The sequence below is a fragment of the Diabrotica virgifera genome, chromosome 3, assembly GCF_917563875.1.
Source record: "Diabrotica virgifera virgifera chromosome 3, PGI_DIABVI_V3a".
Lineage (NCBI taxonomy): Eukaryota > Metazoa > Arthropoda > Insecta > Coleoptera > Chrysomelidae > Diabrotica > Diabrotica virgifera.
Window position 1 is genome coordinate 270,900,644 of NC_065445.1, and position 23,518 is coordinate 270,924,161.

General features: G+C 33.6%; 1 protein-coding gene across 2 annotated transcripts in view; it reads left to right on the forward strand.

Annotated features, from left to right (window-relative positions):
• Positions 1–23,518, forward strand: part of LOC114325583 (serine/threonine-protein kinase SIK3-like) — a 122,847-nt gene that overhangs the window by 72,561 nt on the left and 26,768 nt on the right. For both annotated transcript variants that reach the window (XM_028273681.2, XM_028273684.2), the window contains exons 5-12: positions 1,065–1,188; positions 6,507–6,857; positions 8,680–8,993; positions 14,133–14,294; positions 14,420–14,615; positions 14,670–14,835; positions 17,810–17,943; positions 23,334–23,459. In XM_028273681.2, coding sequence (XP_028129482.2) covers positions 1,065–1,188; positions 6,507–6,857; positions 8,680–8,993; positions 14,133–14,294; positions 14,420–14,615; positions 14,670–14,835; positions 17,810–17,943; positions 23,334–23,459 — 1,573 coding nt within the window. The remainder of the gene's footprint in view (positions 1–1,064; positions 1,189–6,506; positions 6,858–8,679; positions 8,994–14,132; positions 14,295–14,419; positions 14,616–14,669; positions 14,836–17,809; positions 17,944–23,333; positions 23,460–23,518) is intronic.

The following is a 23,518-nucleotide window of genomic DNA, read 5'->3' on the forward strand; positions in this document are numbered from 1 at the left end:
ACAACTTTTCATTATAACAATTTTCAATATTGTGAAAAATAAAGCTTCTTTACTCTTCATATTCATATATTTTTTGTAAGTCATATTCATATATTTTGTTGTCATATTCATATATATCTCAGTAAAATTCATATTTTTTGACATACCTCGTATACGCCTTAAAAAAATTGATAACTGATGGTTGTATTTTAAGTTTTAGACCATGCACAACTTTTTATAAAGAATAACTTTTTTTCATAAAACTAAGAATAAAAAAGTTTCCCATATGATGCCGACTTAATTGGACACGCTGTATATAAACTAATTAACGGCTTTGTTAACTGTCCTGAATTACTATCGGAGATCCGATTTAATACAACCAGTTACAACTTACGAAATCCTTCTTTATTCTATATTGAGTATCACCGTACTAATTATAATTATGGCAGAAATGATTCGATGACTAGCTCTAAGAGCTCTTAGGCGCTTTAACACATATACTGTTGATCCATTCTTTAGTTCAATTTATTCTTTTAGGCAATTGTTAAATTTTGTTGATCATGTTTAGTTTGTTTATGGTGTTACATCATATTTTTAACACGTTTTATATTGTTTTTATTGTATATGTTAGAATTTAACTATGTCAACTATTTTATAATTCATTGTATTACTTTTTTGTAGAATGGTGAAATCATTGAAACGGTCAAAACATTCAAATAAATAAATAACTTCTTATTGTAGTACGGGTAATATACTTTATTCCAAAAAAGATCCAACCCACCAGGTCGTTCCTAGCGCGTCGTTCTCTTAATGAGCGAGCTTTTCGAGATGAACTGAATTTTCTATTACTATCAGAACTTTAACATCAATTTACTCAAGAATACGACTTTGGGGTTGGTTCTTTTCTGCAAAAAGCCGTCTAGTTGGAACTCTTCTAGCATCTGTACATTTTCAAAATAAAAATAATAGTTATATTACAAAGAATTCTTGATTAAGAATGTGCTTATAATATTTATTTATGAAGTTTAGTAAGCAATAGTTTCACTTGTTTTGAATGATGAGGTCATGCTTTCTTTTGCTTTCAGAGTTTAGGTGTAGTTCTTTACGTTTTGGTTTGTGGTTCACTTCCATTTGATGGTCCAACTTTAAATGCCTTAAGAAACGTGGTCATTGAAGGAAAATTCCGGATACCTTACTTCATGTCACAAGGTAAGTTTATTAGTCAGATATGCTCCTCGATTTGTGTCTCACAAGATGCAAGCTGCTTGCTTGCTTGTAGTTTCACTGTAAGTACAGCTCATCAGATAGTAATAGACCAAAGGCAAACTCAAAAACACAACGACGGTCAGGTAATCGATGTTTTCCATTGTCTTTCGCTTACTTTTGTTCTACCACTATCTGATGAACACTGCAGCAAAAATAGAAGATATAACTTGAAAAATGCAAGTAAAAGAACAATGTCACAATTAAGATATGGTAATAAATGGAAGAACAATTGACAGTGGCTCAATTGTATAAGAATAATGTTTAAAGACAGCTGTTATAAATAATGTTGTTCTGAACCTATTTCCTTGTGGCATTTTTGTAATCAACTATTCTAAATGGGAAATAAGCCACAATTTAACTAATAAAATGATTTTATTCTATTAAATTAAACCAAATCATTTTATCGCCAACCGTCACTAAAGTCATTCATTATTGTACTCATTTGCCCTCATTTGCGGCAGTAAAGTAACACTTTATTGTACTGAAAGAAGAATCTTACTTTACCTGCCGCGATTAATCGAAATTGAATGTAAGTGGTCGATGGCAGTAATCGATTATTTGTTTGAGTTAATTTACAATTTATTTAGGTACTTTAATTATTAAAAATATTGTACAAAATTTATGACATTGTTAATAAAATTTATGTCAAAATATAAAATTCTGTAGTATTTTTTAATTATATTCATATACAATAAATCAAAACTTTACCGATTTAGTAATTATTCAATATTGATAACTATCTATTAAAAATCGAAAACGGCCATCTTGCAAAAGTTGTCTGTCATCACTGTCATGAAATTATTATGACGTCTAAGATTTAAAAAGTTCTTAAATTGTAAATTGCAAGTAAGTGTTAAAACCAATATCAAATTATGTTGGCGATAAAATTTTGTATGCACCACGTCAGTAAAGACTCTTTATCGAACTCGTCTGTTATTCGCCTCGCTCGCTACACTCGCTCTGCTCATAATATCAGACTCTTTCGATAAAGAGTAACTTTACTGACTTGGTACATAAATAACTATTATCTACTCTATGTCATATTATGTACAGTCGGAAAAATGAAAGAATACCCATGAACGATCACATCAATCACTTATTTTGTATTTGCTTTTGTATTTTCATTCACAGTTATTTGTTTCAAGCTTCTGTCATGTGGCACATAATATTATATATATGTACGTCATACGTTATTGGTATATACCAATGATACAAACCAAAGACGTGTGACGTAGATTTATTAATATTATGTGACACATGACAGAAGCTCGAAACAAATGACAGTCGATGAAAAGCCCTATAACAAACGTTTGTTGTAGAAAGAGACAGCAAATACAAAATAAGTGATTGATGTGATCGTTCATGGGTTATTTTTCCGACTGTACAAGTTTTTAGTGTGTGAAAACTCATTATAGATAGAAGTGCGTGAAGGGTTTAAAGCAGCGATATTCAACCTTTTTCTTTCCTGGGCCACATAGTAGCAATTGCCACAGCTTGCGGGCCGCAATCAAGATGAAGTAGTATACAGGGTGTTTCATTGGGAAACGCAAATACTTGAATGGTGAATAGAGGTAAATGAGGCGGTTCTAGACATACTAAATTTATTGCTCCACCGACTTTATAACCGAGTTACAGGGTGTTTTATCGATTTTGCCCATTTCTTTCTGGACCCAAAACTTTATAACCACCTTGTATAAATTTTTTTGATATTTGGTACACATATGTCACATTTAGAACCCAAACCACCCAACTACTAATCACAAGAAAAATCTAGGTCCGGATTAAACAAAATTATAAATCCATTCTGACCTTGAAACAACATCATGTATATTGAAATTTTCAAAACCCGTTTGCACATTTGAAAAGAGCTTTAATGGAGCTTCCATTTTTTGCGCAGACAATTCAATGACTTTAAGTTTGAAATTATGAAACTTTTAAGAACTCTAACTTTCAAAACAAAAATTTCGATATAATTTCAAAATTAAATGTCATTAAATTATCTTCGCAAAAAATTGAAGCGCGCAATTAAACTTATTTTTCTGTGTTCTTTTCAAATGTGCAGACGAATTTTGAAAATTTTAATATACAGGGTGTTGTTTCAAGGTCACAATTTTAATAATTTTTTTTTTTTTTTTGTTAATCCGGACCTGAATTTCTCTTGTGATTACTAAATGGGTCGTTGCAATGTAGTAAATAAGTATTGACTATTTTTAAAATGAGTATTTGTTCATTAACTTTAATAATTTATTATTAAAAGTTAATAATACCTTGCTTTTTAATCAGAGTTCTTAAAAATTTCAATATAATTTAAAATGAAAGTCATTAAATTGTCTGCTTCACGCCCAAACACGCACCAAACACATCGGCATACTATCAAATAATTTGAAAAACACGTGAAATTTGACGAATAATTTGATCGCAGGGCTCTTTAGTTAGCCTTCGGGCCGCATAAAAAAGGCTAGAGGGCCGCATGCGGCCCGCGGGCCGCAGGTTGAGTATCACTGGTTTAAAGTGTGCGTGAAGTAACAGTGTATTTTAAATGGGATTTACTTTTTCACACTGTTTTTGGCACACTTTTGGTAATCAAATATTCTTAACTTTCGCGTTGTCATGGTGATGACATTGTCAGCAATAAATTACGGCAAAAGTTTTGACAGTTTTGTGGTTTGAGAGAAGTTAGAATAATTTTTAAATGTCAAAGTTCTAAAAATTGTAGAATAGAAATGAATTCCAGTGACGTAGAGTTACAGTTTTTTGTATTTGTTTATCGTAAATAAAATATTGTATGAAACTGTGCGTGAAGTACTTTTTGCGAACTTAAGCGATGTATAGCAATCGCTCCGCTGTCGCTCGTGCTCTAAACATCGCGTGCGTTCGCAAAAAGCATACTTTACGAACTGTTTCATAAATAACTATTTTTAGTTAAATTGTGACTTATTTCTCATTTAGAATAGTTGGTTATAAATAATGTTGAAAAAAAAAACATCAACGAAAACTTCTTCCTAAGAACACCAAAAAAATTGTACGAGATATCTGAAGAAAGCTCAGGGAATTATAAAATTGCACTTTATTGGATCTATTAGACCTTGGCCCCCTACATAACGGGACACTAGATCGAGAAAAATCACAGACCACAGGCTGCTTGCTTACTATTAAATAACTGCTACATTACTATTCAAAATAATTAAATTAGTTACTGCAAACAAAACTACTCACTTGGGCAGCAGTAGGAATACTCAGTGATGTGTTGAAAAACAAAAAGATACCAATAAATCTAAATAGTCCAGAAAGCCACTGCGCATCCGCTAGGAAAAATATTCCGATTTGGATTTTTTGCACAATCTTACTCAAAAAAAAGACCCCTTTTAACACATTTGCATGTTGCCAGGACCAAAAGTGGGTCAAAAATTTTTTAAACGTTTTTTTTTTTGTTTTTTTCCTAAAATTATTTTTTTGCATGGAACAAAGTTTTTTTAGTTTTTTGGAACATTCCAAACAGAAAAGGTCTTTAGTGACTTTTCTCTAAAGTTGATAGTTTTTGACATATACATAAGCGATTAAAAATTGAAAAATTGCGAAATCGGCCGTTTTTAACCTTCAAAAACTATGTGAAAAACTTAAAATTTGAATGTTGCCAAGGTAGGTAGATATTTTTTAAACATCGATTGATGAAATCCCGAAGAGTTTTTTGCAATACAGTATTCAAAACTCCTTTGTTTTTTAATTTCTAATCACGCGTGCGCGACACTATTTTCCACCGTTGCATGTGTATACAGTATGGGTCAAATGAAAGGAATAAATTCGTTGTTTCGTAAACCGGCGACTATAAGGAAAAAACCCGAAATAGGTCGATTTTTATTTTTAAGTTATGATATTGTGGCATATATTTCATACTAGTGACGTCATCCGTCTGGGCGTGATGACGTAATCGATGATTTTTTTAAATGAGAATAGGGGTCGTGTGGCAGCTCACTTGAAAGGTTCTTCAATTCTCTATTCAGTAATGTAAACATTTACGTAATTATTTATACAGGGTGTCCAAAAATTTTTTATTAAATTAAATTATTTGACAAAAAAAGAAGTAGAAGGACACCCTGTATAAATAATTATATAAATGTTTATATTACTGAATAGAGAATTGAAGAACCTTTCAAATGAGCTAGCACACGACCCCTATTCTCATTTAAGAAAATCATCGATTTCGTCATCACGCCCAGATGGATGACGTCACTAGTATATCATATAAACCACAATATCATAACTTAAAAATAAAAATCGACCTGTTTCGGGTTTTTTCCTTATAGCCGCCGGTTTACGAAATAACGAATTTATTCCTTTCATTTGCACCATACTGTCGGTGGAAAATAGTGTCGCGCACGTTTGATTAGCAATTAAAAAACAAAGAAGTTTTGAATATTGTATTGCAAAAAAACTCTTCGGGATTTCATCAATCGATGTTTAAAGAATATCTACCTACCTTGGCAACATTCAAATTTTCAGTTTTTCACATAGTTTTTGAAGGTGAAAAATGGCCAATTTCGCAATTTTTCAATTTTTAATCGCTTATAATATGTCAAAAACTATCAACTTTAGAGAAATGTCACTAAAAACCTTTTCTGTTTGGAATGATCCAAAAAACCTAAAAAAACTTTGTTCCATGCAAAAAAAATAATTTTAGGAAAAAAACAAAAAAAAAACGTTGAAAAAATTTTTTACCCACTTTTGGTCCTGGCAACATGTACATTTGTTAAAAGGGGTTCCTTTTTGAGTAAGATTGTGCAAAATATCCGAATCGGAATATTTTTCCTAGCGGATGCGCAGTGGCTTTCTGGACTAAAAGAAAAGGATATTATTCAACAGTTGCATTCTACCAGTTATGACTTTTGGAATGAAGACACCTACAGAGTTGTCAGCCAATAGATTAAGAACAACACAGATGGCAATCGAACGAGCTATGTTGGGAGTATCTCTGAGAGAACATATACGAAACGAGGACGTGCTAAGCAGGACGAAGCTGGAAGATGGAATTAGAAGAATTGCGCAAATGAAATGGAACTGGGTAGGACACGTGGCACGGCAAAACAACGACAGGTGGATGAGAAACATTGTATATTGGAGACCACGCGAACACAGTCGTAGTACAAGTTTATGCTACCATATTTAAAACGTTCTAAAATATATGATCCGGCGACTATACCGTTTTAACTCTTTTTTTTTATATAGCGTAGTGGCAGTTACTAATTATTTTACACTTCTTGCAGATTGTGAGCATTTAATAAGACACATGTTGGTAGTAGATCCCGATAAAAGACTGACAGTTCCGCAAATATTAAAACATCGTTGGTTAAGCGATGCTCCTCTCATCGAAAACGTTGTGCTAGAAAAGGAATTTCAATTAAACAAAACAGTCATAGACCACATGTTACAATTACCGAATCTAAATCAAAATATGATAGTGCAAAGTTTGAAGGCGAACTCGTTCGACCACATTTACGCCATTTATAACCTTTTACTCGACAAACTACACCAAAGGACGATGAATTTCCAGACGAAGGTTCTCGAACAGAGAAGAGTCGATAACCAACAAAGGAAAGAAGACCAAGCCGATGCAGGTGAGTTTATTAATCACTTTATTATTTAAACATTAAAAATGTATACACATTTTCAATTTCGTTGTAACCTGAAAACGCAGCAGCATTATATTCTAGTTCAATCAGAGAGTGCAGGAAGAGTCTATACCGGTTTCGGGACATTTTTGCCCATCGTCAGTAGACAGAAATGCTCTTCTCTCTGACTGAACCCGCATACTTCAACGCGTGCACTCTCGAATTGCAACGAACGAAATGGCTGGGATGCCGTAGCGAGATCTGCTAAGAAAAAGACTAAGTTTTTCAATCTAATAATACGTAAAACAATATTAAAATAGCATTCTACATCCCATCAGATTGAAAACAGTGGGAACTTTCTCTGATAACAACTTCCGAGGCTTCTAAAAAATACAATGTGTATTTTTAGAAGCCTCGGAGGTTGTTACTAGAGAAGAATACAATGTGTATTTTGTGCATTTTTTAGAAGCCTCGGAGGTTGCTACCAGAGAAGGCTGTTTTCAATCTGATGGGATGTAGAATAATATTTTAATATTGTTTTATGTGTTATTAGATTGAAAAACTTAGTCCTTTTACTTTATTATTTGTCTATTATCACTTATTGATAACTTGTCCAAAGACGTTATGAAATCATGGAAGTAAAATTCTTTTGAATATTTCGAAGATCCAAAGTATTTATAATATTTTGCTGATCGGATCTGTATGCATCTCTGGACGAGCACATTCAGGCCGAAAAATACATATCTTTAGGCCATATCATTTATAAAGCAATATTGTGTGACACTAACTTCATATTCAAGAGTTTTATAAATTCTGGGGTGTATTATTTTCAACAATGTTGTAAGTGCCTGACTCGTTAAAGCAATTGTTCTGTTATCTGAGCAGGTTGTTTTTTACTTGAAATTTTAGGAATTGCTACAAAGGTCGATTGCAGCCATTGTCTGGGAGTTGTGGCAGTCTGATAAATTAGATTAAAGAGTTCAACCATTACATCAATAACATCTTTATCAATGAATTTTAATAATTTGATGGCGCATCATTTGGTCCGGTAGCTTTGATATCTTGTGTTTTTAATGGCATAATATATGACTTCTTCTCGTAGTATTGGTGGTCCGGTATGGAAACCACCCTGTGGTTTCTAATGAAAGTTCTTCTCTTTGATACTTTTATCATTAAATATTTGTTGGATGTAATTGGTCCAGTGACACAATCTATTATTCACGTCAGTAATCATATAACCTCTTTATTATTTTTAAGGATGTTCGTTCTTGTACTATTTCTAGAACCAGCCATTTCTGTGATTTGTTGTGTAAATTGAAGCTAGCATACTTTTTCTCCTGATCTTCCATTTCCTTGCACTGACGGAGAGTCACCAGTCTTTTGCATCTCGATTTTTTTATGTTTCCCTGAGTTTCTTTATTTCCCCTGAATTTATTCAGGTCTTATGTTTTCTTCGTTCTTCCACAAGTTCAATAATTTCTACTGTCATCCAAGATTTTCTTTTTTCTCCTCAAAGTGGTTTGAGGGTTTTTTTTCCAATGACAAAAGGGTCTGTTGAATTTTCCTCGTTTATGGTAATTAGTTATAGTTTGCGCTTTAACTTCTTTTACTTTTTTTAAGTTCTCGTTTATTTTAAATTTAATTACCACATATAGTCTTGATGAGTTGTCATGTATCCATGATTTTCTTGAAGCTGGGGCTCTTTACAGTCTTTAGTTTTACTTTAACCATCAAAACAACCGGGTTGAGATCTGAGGAAGTGATAATGAAATATGTATAGGTACAATGTAAAAATATCTCTTTAAACATCTAAAACCTATAATTGCAGATGATCAAATGTACAACAAATTACAAAAAATCAACGAGAGGAGTGAGTCTTTCAACGAAAATCGATTGGCGGTCCAATTGACCGCGGCAGGTTCGGACGGTTTGGGCGTGAAGCAAGACATGCAAGAACCGTTCAACTACAGGCGAGAGAGCTTCAACGAGAACTGTCTGCGAGAGATGGAGGACGAGTCCAGCGAGAGGTTGAAGTGCTCGAAGGAAAACCCTCCCGACGAAGTCGGTTCTCCTTTCGTTTCCATGCCGACTATACCGGCGGTTTATTTGGCTGGGGATCAGGAAAACCAACTATTGGAAAAGGTAAGCAGTAATATTGTAACATTTTTTTTTATAAATTTAATTCTTTACATACGGAGCTACTGAGTGTCCATGCGCTTTGTAATTTTATAACGATCAGATGGACAAGAGGTCATAAAGGCTGAATAAGAAGGATCAGGACGATATTATCCTTAGATGGAACAAGGAATGACCGAAGATGGAAAGGTCAAATCGCTTACATTTGCGATATGATGACATCATTGCTCATAGTCGGAAAAGATGTGGGCGTGATTATTTGGGTTGGGCTAATGTTGCAATAAAAGGTGAAAAATGAATAAATAATATGCGAGAAGGACTAGTGAAACGATAATAGGCAAAGGATGGATAGATAAAAATTAACTGATGTAAAATCAATGGAAAAATTCCAATAGTTGGCTGTATACCATAGTTTAAAAAGCTCATACAGAAGTAAAAACTTCAAGTTGTATACTGGTATAAAATGGTTTATTAAAAACTTCATATATGGTGAATACCAGTCGATGTTTAAGGATTAAAATAGTACATGCTTAAAGGACAACATGCTTCCCTGCTCGAAAAACTAGGTATTTGCCAGTTCAATGGGCACATACCAACTAGTTGGCAAATACCTAGGTTTTTCGAGCAGGGAAGCATGTTGCCCTTAAAATAGTACATGCTTAAAGGACAACATGCTTCCCTGCTCGAAAAACTAGGTATTTGCCAGTTCAATGGGCACATACCAACTAGTTGGCAAATACCTAGGTTTTTCGAGCAGGGAAGCATGTTGCCCTTTAAGCATGTACTATTTTAATCCTTAAACATCGACTGGTATTCACCATATTTTATTTAAATCTTTAATGTAAACCATATATTATAATGTTACCATTCCAATTGGTGTGGTAGTTTCAAACTACTGTGCAGAATGCACTGAAGATGTTCTGAATTAGAACGAAAACGTTTTGCACGACTTTTTATGAAGTTTTTAATAAACCATTTTATACCAGTATACAACTTGTTACTTCTGTATGAGTTTTTTTTAATTAACTGATGGTTTGACACTTGACTAAAAAAATCGAGAATACTGAATACATGCTTCAAAAAGAATAGGCTACCCTATCGAAAGCTTTTTGGTAATAGATGAAAACCACATAAATATCTTTACATTGGTCGGAGCATTTTTGGAGAAGTACATTTCGGGACCTCGGCAATAAACTTCATTACGTCGACATGGTGTTGTTTTGAACAAGTTCCTTTTATTCACTTATTTTATTAGTTGGATTATACAATTTATAAAATATGGTCATATTGTCTTTCAAAGAATTATGGGATATTTCAGATTTTTATAACATTATAAGTACTCTAAACTTTGTTGCAAACACACACTAAACACAGTTGCTCGAAATGGTATAGTGTAGTTTACTTCAGAGGTAGAGATGGACTCGAGCCGAGCTTTTGACAAGCTTGAGCTCGGCTCGAAATTTCGAGCCAAGCTCGAGATAGAAGTTCCGCTTGAACTTCGAGCTGCAAGTTGAGTTCGAGCCGAGCTCAGCTCGAAAACATTATAATAAATGTAAAATGTAACATTCTTAGTAATTTACGGACACAATGTATACTACAAATACATATTTGTGGTCTGAATTACTTATTCTCAAACAAAAGTATAGCGGCAAGCTTTAATTACTATTTTTGCTAATTTTAATTTTAATATTTTTTCTCAAAACGAAATAATACGGCTCATATAAAGTCACCGTTAATATACAAACCAGACGCTAAGAAAGACATGGTTTTACGAAACGAATGCATCCCCTGGCCATATGTTTTTGGAGTGTCAGTTTAACAAACTGAAGCCCCCATAAATTAATTACCATATCAGACCATTATGTCAACAATTCACTTTGGGACATGCATTCCTCTTTAAAACTGCAGAAGTGTGTCTGTTTTTATGCGTCAGATCGGAGTGATTTATTGTCCTCTCCGGATCATATTGTAGAAAGGCATAACATCGATAATAGGTTGTGGCTTTTCTTAAAAGTCTATTCACAGCGTGCAACCGAGGCACTACTCGCTAACGACCGACCCTTTTCCGAGATCTAACTAAGCAACACCTTTTTGTTACCAAAATAAATAAATGTTTTACTGTTCGTTGTTAACCTATTTTTATTATTTCTAATTAATTCCGTCAACTCACACCTACCGGAATAAAAGTAACAGTCATAGCAGAAATAAATGAATTAGAAAAAGTATTAGCTTAATATTGACAAGCTCGTTAAGAATTGCTCGGCTCGTTTCGAATTCAGCTCGGCTCGAAGCTCGGTTTTAAGGCTCGTCAGGCTGGAAGGCTCGTCAAACGAGCCGAGCTAAGATCGAACTTGCGTCCATCCTTACTCAGAGGTCCAGATTTAAGCCAAAAAGTGCCTCAGCGCATTCCTAAATCCAAAGTGGGTTTCATCTATGTCTCTTTAGCAATCTAAAACGAAGTTTTAAGTGTACTGTTTATTTTTAATGCTATATAGCTAAATTAAATTAGTCATATGTAACAAAATGACCATAAAGATTATAATAGACTAGAATTCAACGTGTTAAAATGTTTATTTGTGATACGAAATTATAATGTAACGTGACAAATTGAAAAGTACGTTTCTCACATGTCGTACGGTCGATTAAACAAATTCGAACGAAACGTTTTCATTTAGCAAACAATGCGCCAGGAAGCGAGTGCTAACTTCGTAAATTTAGTTTGATTACATACTAAATGCCCATGAAGTTTGCTTTGTTTCGCCAAAAAGTAACTCGGTTACAAAGTTTTGTTGCATAAATTTAAATTCGGGATATGTGTGAGGCACGTAGAATGGACATGAAATGGACAAAACAAAAACCAAAAGACACAACAGTCTCGATTATTGGCAATTTGCATAAAATTTTAAATTCGAAAAAATGCTATAAATCACAACACAACATAATTTAAAATATATATCAAAAAAAAAAGTTGTTTTTGTCTTTCGTTTGGCCCCTAAACTACAGAGAGTCTTGAAGTTTTATTTCAGTTGTAGCAGACGTTAAAGAATAAAACCGTCTATTTTCTTTGTTTTACAGACATCATGGACATTGGACATTCAAAACACAAAATTTTCACAAAATATAACGCTGGTACCTATGATTAATGTGATTCCTAATACATTTCCAGTGAAAATAATAACTCTGATAAGTGTTGGCGATACATTTCTTTTTTATATGCGTGTCCGCGAAGATTATAACTCCAAAAATATTTATAACGAAAAGATTTAGTTCATAATAGATGCCGACGAAAATAATTATTTCCCTTTCTACTTCTGTTTCTGTTTCTGCCGACGAAAACAATTATTTCTGAGAACTTGTTAGTATTATAATTTTCGTGGACCCACAAACAGAAATGTTTTTTGCTGATCCTCCTCAAAAAGTAAATTTTTTCGCTAACACTTTATTAGGGATTATAATTTTCACAATCATATAATCGAAAATAAATTTTTCGCGGCGTTCATTGAAAGTTCTACTCTTCGCCGCATTTTTTGGAGTTATACTTTTCGTAGGCGGCGGCGATAAGACTAAAATACGATTTCGATGTACCTATACTCACACTTGTACCTTGTCTTCCCTAAAAAGTGTTTCAAACTTAACATAGGAACACATCTTTTCTTCCACCCTGCATAATAGTTCATATATGGTAAGACCGCTCCCGTCTGAAAAAATTTCTGATTCCGTTTCTTTGAGGATTCCTATTCAAATATGTCCCCGTTAAACAAATCTGAAGGATGCCGGGAGGAATTTTTGGGCAGAAATTGTTTAAACAATTTTTTTAAACAAATACAAAAGATCACCTTTTTTGATATTTTTTTTTAGGTTTTTTGGGCCATTCTAAACAAGAAAGGTTTCTTGTGATTTTTCAAAGAAATTGATAGTTTTCGAGTTATAGGCGATTTAACATCTGAAAAATGCGAAAATGCGCATTTTCAAGGCTTAAAAACTCATATTTAAATTAGTATTTTTGAGGTTTCCAAGTACTTAAATTGTAGTTTAAACATTAATTTTCAAGATTATGAAGAGTTATCGAGTCTAACTTTAATTTAGACCACCGTTTTTTGAATTGTTCATTATACGTGTTCATCCAATTTTTTTGCCGGTGCGGCGCGCTCTATATCAAAAATCTCTAATTTTCCTCCTAAAAATATGTTTTTTAGATTCTTTGGGACATTCTAAATAAAATATGTTTTTTGTTATTTTTCGAAAAAGTTAATAGTTTTAAAGTTATAAGCGTTTTAAAATTTGAAAAAGACGAAAACACGCATTTTCGGATTTTAAATCGCTTATAACTTTAAAACTATCAACTTTTGAGAAAAATAATAAGAAAGCTATTTTATTTAGAACGTCCCAAAGAATCTAAAAAATATATTTTACGGAGAAAAATAGGAGATTTTTGGAAATAGTGCACGCCGCACCGGCAAAAATTCGGATGGACACGCATAATTAACAATTAAATAACAACTGTGTAAATTGAAGTTAGACCCGATCAGTCTGCAGAATCTTAAAAATGAATGTTTAAACTACACTTTAAGTACTTGGCAACCTCAAAAATACTAATCTAAATATGAGTTTTGAAGCCTTGAAAATGCGCAATTTCGCATTTTTCAGATTTTAAATCGCCTATAACTCGAAAACTATCAATTTTTGAGAAAAATCACTAGATAACTTTCTTGTTTAGAATGACCCAAAAAACCTAAAAAACATTTTTCCGGTCAAAAAAGGTGATTTTTGTATTTGTTTAATAAAATTGTTTAAACAATTTCTGCCCAAAAATTATGCCTGGCACCCTTCATATTTGTCTAAAGGGGACATTTTTGAATAGGAATTCACAAAGAAACCGAATCAGAAATTTTTTCAGACGAGAGCGGTCTCACCACATGGACTATAAGTCCAAAAAAAAAGTTCAAGTAAACTTTTGCCTAACTGTAAATACGAAAGAAAAAAATCTAATATAATAAAAAAGAATTAGCGGAATCCGTTAATCTGGTCACGAAAAACTCTAATGACTCTAAAAACACTATGAAAATGAGCATAATTTTAGGTGATGCATAACTTTTGAAACTATGTGTATTTTTAATAAAGCATTCTCATTGTTTACTTTTTCAGTTCGGTGAAGTAGATATGGATACCAACGACGACAACTATTCAATGGCTGTTCCATCTACGGCATCGACTTCTACGGGTTATGGCAGTTGCAATTCTTCAGGTGATAAATATTTGACTGTCAGACGACATACGGTCGGACCAGGAGACCCGGCACACGAACAGGTAATGTATTACAATACATTAAAAATTTCTTTAGGTGACGAAAAGTGTAGAATTTTAATCGCATACAAGTGAAAACTGCGTTAGTCAAATATAGAATAGAAGAAATGTTTATTTATTTTTTGCAGGTGTTGGAAACCCACTACATGGCCCATCCTCAGCAGGATCCCAACGGTGCTAAACTGCTTCCCAACACGAATCTTCCCCTCAATTTAACTACTTTGGCACAACAGAACCCGCATTACTTCGGAGGAAAAGATCCGCATTTATTGAAGCCTCCCGTGGTGTTGAGCGCTGCGGGGGGATTCGGACGAAGGGCCTCAGGTATGCTCTTGCTATTTTATGCATTATCTTAGTATTCTGACAATGGGATTTCAGATGGTGGTGCGAACCTTCATATGGCGTGGGGAGCCCCCGGTTCTCACGAACAACTGTCGATGATGTCCACTAGTTCCAGTGGAAATCCTAGTTTAAGTAGCAGCGGCACTGGTACACAACCTTTAGAACATAATCAACACGGTTTAGACGAACAAGCAATAGCGAGGTAAAGCAGTTTTCTGCAATTAAAGTTTTTTAATCCCATTATCCTTCGACTGTCAATCAAAAAGCAGTCGAAGATTTTTCAGAGAACTAGAACCCATTTAGGTATGAACAACGATTTTTAAATTGTACCAAAGCCGCAAAACGGTACAGTTCTTATTAATATTTACTGAAATCTACGATATCTCGAAAGCATCGTATTAGTACCAAAATATAAAAAAGTATGAAACAATAATTATGTAAATTATTAACTACTGCATTAGCAAGAGCAAAGTCCAAACAGAAACACAAGAGGAATATATAGAATTATTCTTCTTCTTCATGTACCATGTCTTTTCAGAACGTTGGTTACCATCAAAGCTATCTTAATTTTATTCACTGCCACCCTAAATAGCATGCTTGTATCAACACCATACCAATCTCGCAAGTTCTTCAACCATGAGGTTCTTCTTCGTCCTGGACTGCGTTTGCCTGCTATTTATCCTTGCATGATATTTTGTAGCAACCTATATTTGGGACCTCTCATTACATGTCCGAAATACTCCAGCTTTCTCTGCTTGATGCTTTTTATGATCTCAGTAGTCTTGCTGAGACGTTCTAGTATTGTGGAGTTTCGAATCTTCTCCACCCAGGAAACTTTTAAAATTCTTCTATAGCATCACATTTCGAAAGCATCAAGGCGATTTAGATCGATTTTATTCACAGTCCAGGACTCGACACCATAAACTAAGACCGAGAACACGTAGCAGCGAAGTAGGCGGATCCTCAATGCCAATTTTAGGTCTCTGTTACATAACACCTTGGACATCCTTCTAAAAGCGGCTCTAGCCTGCTCTATCCTAGATCTAATTTGGCCGTGACTTTCTGCTTTACAATTTAATTGCTGTCCAAGGTAAACGATTTTATCAGTTGGTATTATTTACATATATAGACGGTTTTATATGCTGTTGTTTACTTATTACGAGTATTTTGGTTTTCCGTATGTTCAGATCCAGACCTGCCTCCCTACAACTCTCAACGACACTATCAAGTAGTGTTTGCAGATCTTCTAGAGTAGAAGCTAAGAGTACCGTATCGTCCGCATATTGCAAATTATTGATGACATCACCGTTCACAAGTATTCCTTCTTGTTTTTCAGAAAGTGCTTTTCTGAAAATTCTTTCGGAGTAAACGTTGAAAAGCAGGGGTGATAAGAGGCATCCCTGCAGGAGAATTATTAGAGCACAAAAACAGATGAAAGAACTAATAAAAACGAGAAACATTCAGAAGGAAGCACGGACAGACTACTTTCGATCTTTATTTGTTACAGGTGAACATAATGAACCACCAATACCCGAAGTGACGACAAACAAAGAAATAAACGCTGAGGAGAGAGAGGTAAAGGAAGCATTAAGGAAATTAAAAAAAAAGAAAATCGCCAGGAGAGGACAAACTACCGAACGAACTCCTAAAGTATGGCGGACATAAAACACCTATTAAAACTAATTCAAAAAATAATATAACAAAACAGAATACCACAAGAATGGAGATCAAGCATATTAATACATCTTTTCAAAAAGAGATCAAATCGGACCCGGAGAACTACAGATTAATAAATGTATATGTATATTAAAAATATTTATACTTTTATGAAAAGAACCACGTTTTTATTATTGAAAAATGAATAGGGCATTTTACATGACAGAAAGTAACGCCATCTGTTGAGAAAACCATGTATTGAAAAAACTAGTAGCGCCATCTTTTGAGAAAATATGTGCTAATTTTACCATATAAAATTGAAAATGGCTTAAAATTTCAAATAAAAGTCAATGCATCCACGTAAAAGCTGTTAAGCATTGCATTGTCATCAAGTTCTAAAATATTCTGAAAATTTCAGAACACAAGCAGAAGAACATCAAGATTTTAGATCGAGAAGATTATGCACCGACGCTATATTTATAAAGAGGAAAGTGCAAGAGAAATCATTTGGAGCATTGTATCTGCCAGGATATGATAGAAATACCTCCTGAATATCAAAAAAAAACTCACATGCGCCCTGCTTTACCCAAATCGGGGTGTATCGGATTGTCTGCATTTAGAGTCCCAGAAGATTCACCACCCGGGAGGAGGTGTTTCACTCCGTTAACCATTCATGTTAACACGGATTCCTTGAGTGGGTAGGGGGTCTGGATTTTCTTGGGTTTTCCAGGCTTTTGCTTCCACTCGCTGCGCAAGACCCTCTTGCTAACATGAGATGCATGCTGCGGTCTTTTTGTGAGATGGATTCTGTTGTACCTAAATGGGGGCACAATGGCGGATTCTCTAGCAAGTTGAAAGTACTTGGACATAAGACCTTTGTACCACACCCTGTTCTTCTCATTAAACTCTAATAAGTTCTGTTGCCTCAACGAAGGCCAACAGTTTTCTTATTAGTAGTTTTAGGATCTCTTCTGGTTCAAACCTCATTTGACCAGTGAAGTCCTGCTTTACATCACCTAGCACACTGCAATGGCATAGTATGTGTATGGCAGTCTCTTCTTCCTTTTCTCACTTTCTGCACCATGGTTCACCTTACCTAGTTTGTATAGGTGATTTCTTAAACGGCAATGTCCAGTCACCATTTCAGTGACCGTTTTGATCTCTCGTTTATTGAGGTTTATCAAAATGTTCGAGAGTTTTTTATCAATATTCTAGATTATGTTTTAGTCTGGATTTGCCCTTGACTGGTTCTCCATTTTCTTTTGGTGATTCTTTATCAGCCATTTCTGAACATCGTTTATCGTAGCATCTTTAGTGATGCCCCAGAAAGGTTCTGGGCCTTCAACAGTTTCTCTTAAGCCTTATTTTGCTAACATTGAAAGTACTTAAATTGATCATAACCGGCTCTTAAAAGAGAAATTCTAAAATTGCGATGAAAATATCTGATGATTAAGTAGAATCACTCTTAACATTTTTTAACATCTGTATGATTTCATGACTTCGCTATTTTTTTATTAAAGGTATATGCAAAGTAGAGGAAACACGAAGCGCCACACCATGGCGGATCCAGAAGATGTACACACTCTTCACTCGGCTCCCTCCACCGGAACTAGAGTGAGACGTACCGGTCTTCTTACCGTTACAGAACGTCCAGGTAAGTTGCTTCACATTAGCTTGCGAATTTCTTCTATGTGCGTTTTTTGTTTTTACCATAAATTTGATATTGGTTTTTGATAGAGAAAAAAGATAAAGGAAATATTTTTAAAAGATAAATCGGTTGCATATGTAAGTCCATTTCACCAAAGTCAAGACTTAAAATCAGTTTATTGTACCTTGAACAAAAAGTTTCGAATCCTAAACTTTGCTGTTCATCGACAGGTCTCCTTAAAGGTTACTTAAATTCTAAAATTACAAATTGCTACTATTAGGATATGTATAGTATTTTTACTACAAAAGCAAGATTGCGTAGGTCAAAATTTTTTACGTATAAGCGCTGTCAAAACATTAGAATGTGTCTTTTCATCATGGCCACATTTATGTCATTACTTGTCAGAGATATTTTTCTTTGTTTTTGTTTACTAAATAAAAATAATATCTATAATTATTTATTCTAATTAATGATGTCAGTTGGTTTTCATTACTTGTCGAAATATATTAATTAGCAACAATATTATCATAGTGTAGGTGTAATCATTAAAATAGATTATTTCACAGCTCACAGCATAATTGACCGCAACCAACAACACTGAACTGTCATTTGCGTTTGAATGTATTGTCCTTTTCATGATCATTTTTCAGTGCGTAACAAATGATAGGAAAAAGGGTAAGTCCGTGATAATACACATTTATGACATTTATTCTAACATGACATTTTAGTTAAATCTAACAGTTGTCACATTTTATTTTCAATTTGGAATAAAAACAAATCGAATGTGTTTCTTGCATTTATAAAATGGTATTTTCTTTGATTTGTATAGTCTTATAAATTAAACAGATTATATTTGTAATATTATGATCTAATTAAAAAAAATTATTTTTTTATTATGGCGCCATCTATCGACAACTAGAATAACTAGAAGAAATGTTATAAAAATGTCACCGACGAAATGTAATCACCGACCAAGGTCCCTATACCATAGGTTGTATGGTAACTTTGACATTGACAAATGAAATATTGTCATCGTGACGTCACCCAGACGATCAATTTTACGAATTGTTTGTAAACATAATAGGATACGTGGTTTGGAGGCTATATTTTGTTATTAAATATCGTTAGTGTTTTAATTTGTGTTTATATCTTAAGATATAATGTATCTATAGATATTATTAAGTGTTTTTAGTATAATAACTTTAACCGAAAACTCTTTTTCCACTTACCTCTACCGAAAGTATACTTTTCCGGACCTGATTGTAGGGAGCAAAGTTGTACTTTTCCTCCCTAGGGAGGAAAATATTTTTCCTCCCTAGGGAGGAAAAGTAAAAGTGACGTCATGGTATTTCCTTCATGAAATGTAACTTATTGACGCCCTGTACAATATCTATTTTCTATTACGTAAGTTTCTATACATTTTAACGTTTATTTATAAAACACTCTGTATTTTGCAGAATGGTAAAAAACAGTAAATTGTTATTTTGATTTAACAATGTTTACATTATTAATTTGACTTATATTTGACAGTTGACAGTTATATTGTACGTACTTGTTAGTTTTAGTTCTAATAAATTTTGTTGGTTAGTTACATAAATAAATTAAGTAAAAATGAAAACATGACTTGTTATTTGAGGAACGTGGAAAAACCATATGTATAACATGGGAGTAAAGTGCCTTTTCCTCCCTTGAATGATTACTGCCCTCCGCTACGCGTCGGGCAGTAAACTTCATTCTCGGGAGGAAAAGTAGCACTTTCCTCCCTTGTTATACAAATAGCTATTACAAGTGTTAAGATACATTTTAATGTGGTTGTATTAAGTACCTACTTACTTTACTGGATTTTCTTTCTGCTGTATTGTATAGTAAAGGACATTCGTGTATAGAGACATTACAGTTCTGTAATGTCTCTTGCGGTTCTTCACATTAAGTTTACATCATCTGTGTAGGTTACAATCTGCTTAGACTTATTGAACAATATATCTAATTAAGTCTATAGATAATAGATCTATTATATGTAATTGTTTCATATAAAATTATAACCAATATTGCAGCCATCTGAAGATCGTTTGAATAAACAATTATAAACTAAATGAATATATAAAATGGGCAAAATTCCCTTTATTGCGCTGAAATTGTATTTTTTTTATAATTTACTGTTAATGTAAAATTTCACAGGTACCTATTGAATGGAATCATAATGTTTTAATAGTTTTAGATATTATAATCCAGTACCTAACGTAATCAGATGCTCTTATGTTAAACTTAAGGGAAAAACTACTAATTTTGATACATAAATCTTTAGTTGAATCTCTTTTTCACCGTGGTTTACATGTTAGGAGGAATTTACAATAATGTACTACATGCAGTATCCCCAATTCAAAATTATTATATACCTACTCAAAATCATTTAAAAAAGTAAATTGTATTCAACCCATTATTAATATACCTAGGATATTTGAATGAGTTAGTCCCATATATACACAAGAAAGAATCTCCTTCTGCTTTAATTAAGTAGTAATGCTATTCTACTGCATATATTTAATTGCAATTATATTCTATGATTTTTGTAACTCTACAGGTATCTACCACATTTTTTAACGAATATATGAAATAAATAGTTATTAAAAATCCAAACGTATTTTTTTTTAAATATACACATTTTCAATACATTCCTACTTTCCGAGTTCATTTCAATGAGTGAAGTGAATGAATTTGAATGCAGCATTCTGGGTGACGTCACTCCCGCCATTAGATTCTCGACGCTGATTGGTGGAAAGTTACCATGCAACCTGTCTATTTATGAACCTTGATCACCGACGTGCCTTTTTTTCTGTCACATACAATTTAATGCGTTAGAAAGAAATCGAAAAACTGTGACGCACTGAAAGATGATCATGAGAAATACTTTATGAGTAGTATACGAATGTCTCAAATATTTAACTAAAATTATTATTTTTTGGAATATTGAAGTTAAATAATTGTTTTATTATATTATTGATAATAATAAATGTTCTTGGTTATTTAATTAATATAATTCCAAAATTCTCAATGTAATCGCGATTACGTTTTTCTTATTAAAATACCATGTGGACGCTTATACAAGATCGGACAGTTCCGTGTTGGTGTCGTATTTTAGCTGTGCTACACAAATTTCAATTCTAGAGTTGATGTTATGAGTTATGGAATATCATTATTTTCGTTAACATTAACAAATATTTTGGCATATGATTAATATATTTCGGCAATTGATGAAATCCGATTGACATCATTAATTAGAATAAAGAATTATAGATATTACTTTTATAGTAAACAAAAACAGAGAAAAATATCTGACAAGTAATAAATAACATTAACGTGGCCATGATGAAAAGTCACATTCTAATGTTTTGACAGTGCTTTCGTAATCTTGCTTTTGTAGTAAAAATACTATATATGGTACGGACAATGATGTAAATAATTTACACCAATTTTACCAATTATTGGTCATTGACGTTAAAGACCGGTCATTGTCGTGAATGTCTATTCCCCCTGGTTATTAACGACAATGCCAGGCCATTAACGACAATAACATTAGCTATTGGCCAATGTTGTAAAAAAATAACCTAAAATTAGAGTTTTCAGCAATGACCAGTCAATAACGACAGTGGCCAAAAGCAAATGGCCAATATTGATAAATAAATAAAATTAGGTATGTATGATGTCCTATTATTTTTTTATATAAGATAGCTTTTGAAGGAAAATCATTTTTATTTTAACAAGATAGTGAATCATGGCGCTTTGTAACACTTTTTACATAAATTTAAATAATAAACGTAACCTATCTTTTAGTCTAAATTTCAACATTGACCGATTTACAACGGGCATTGTTGACATTGACCGGGCAATGATGGAAACGTTATCAAGAATTGAAAATTATCATCAATGTCCACTTTCTATGGACAATAACGTTAATATCCGGCCATTGTCGATATTTACCGGTTATTAACGTTATTGGCCCGATTTACGTTATTGCCCGTAACATATACACCAAAGTAAAAGACGCAGCAGAACATGCTGCCAAATTAAAGTGGAGCTTCGCAGGATACAATGCCCAACTGAAGGATAAAAGATGGAACGACGAAATACAACAATAGTGACCATGGTTAGCAAGGAGAAGGAGAAGCAGAGGAAGGACACAAATAAGATGGGCTGATGACATTAAGAAGATTTAAGGACACAAATAAAAAACACTGGATTGAATTGGAGGAGGCCTTTGTCCAAAGTTGGACTACTTAAGGTTGTTGAAGAAGAAGATACAATAGTATTGGCATAATTTATAGTATACCTGGTAGTATCCTAATACATAGTTGCAATTTTTAATTCTAGCCTTTAAGTAATCTGTGCGGAGACCTGGCGATGAACAGTAACGTTTAGTTCGAAACAGGTCGTTCAAGGTACAATAAACTGATTTTGAAGATGGCTAATATTTATTTCTTTAATCTTGATGAAACATTTTTAGTTTATGATATTTATTTACTTATTTCAATATGAAAAGTACAGGGAAAAAACCAGGAATGTCATTTTTTTCATGAATTTTGGCTTTTCTCGCCACGTGGTAGCAGAAACTGAGGACTATCGACTAGCTTATCGATTCAGGACAATAACCAGAAAGATCAGTCTATATAAATTTTCTAAGAAATTGAATCCAGGCGAAGAACGAGAACGAGGATTGTCCACACGCTACCGAACAAAAACAAGGAATGTCAACAGTTTTTTGGTGCATTATTAAATTACTAAGTTAATATAGAAGAATATTATATTAAGATTATAGAATAAGAATTGATAGAATTCTGCTAAGAATCTCCCAAGTAGTTTTAGATTTCATAAGAATTAAACCTTTACCGCAGAAACAGATGAGCCACTCTGCAGCGCTACTGAGTGGAGCCACAAACTGGCTTAGACAGGCGATTTTGTAGCGCGAACGATTTTGTAGTGGACGTTACTAGCAGTGAGGATCGGCGACAGTGGACAGTGGCTGGCTACTGTCGCTCGTCTTGCATGGCACGTTTAATTTACATAAGAATTTACGGCTAATCATCGGAAGCTACTTTGTGGCGCCACAGCGTGGTTCGTCTATTTCTGGGGATATTGGTGTTTATCTCAATATATATAAAATGTGACATTCCTTGTTTTTCCCTGTACTCTTCAGCGTCTCCTAGTAAACATCGAGACATTATAAAAGTCTTCTAACCTATGATTTGTTTTATCTTTTTTCTATTGTAATAATGCTACATGTGCCTCTTAACCTTTTTTTCTGTTTTCGGCATTTATTGTAAATAGCCACTTATGTTTTGTCGTTATTTTTTTTTTCTTTTATTTTTTTTATATATAATTTTGCATGCGTATTTTGTTAGTAATTCCGCCCGAAGTCGTGATGGAAGTAGAAGCACGCATGAATCGCAACTATATGCCCACAATATTGCCTACACGCAAACCCTCCAGGCACAAACCTCCGTTGCCCACGGTTCAAGAGCTCCAAGGTAGGTAGCCAAAGTATATTTCACGAATTTGTGACTATTTTGGATTAAGGATGAAAGCG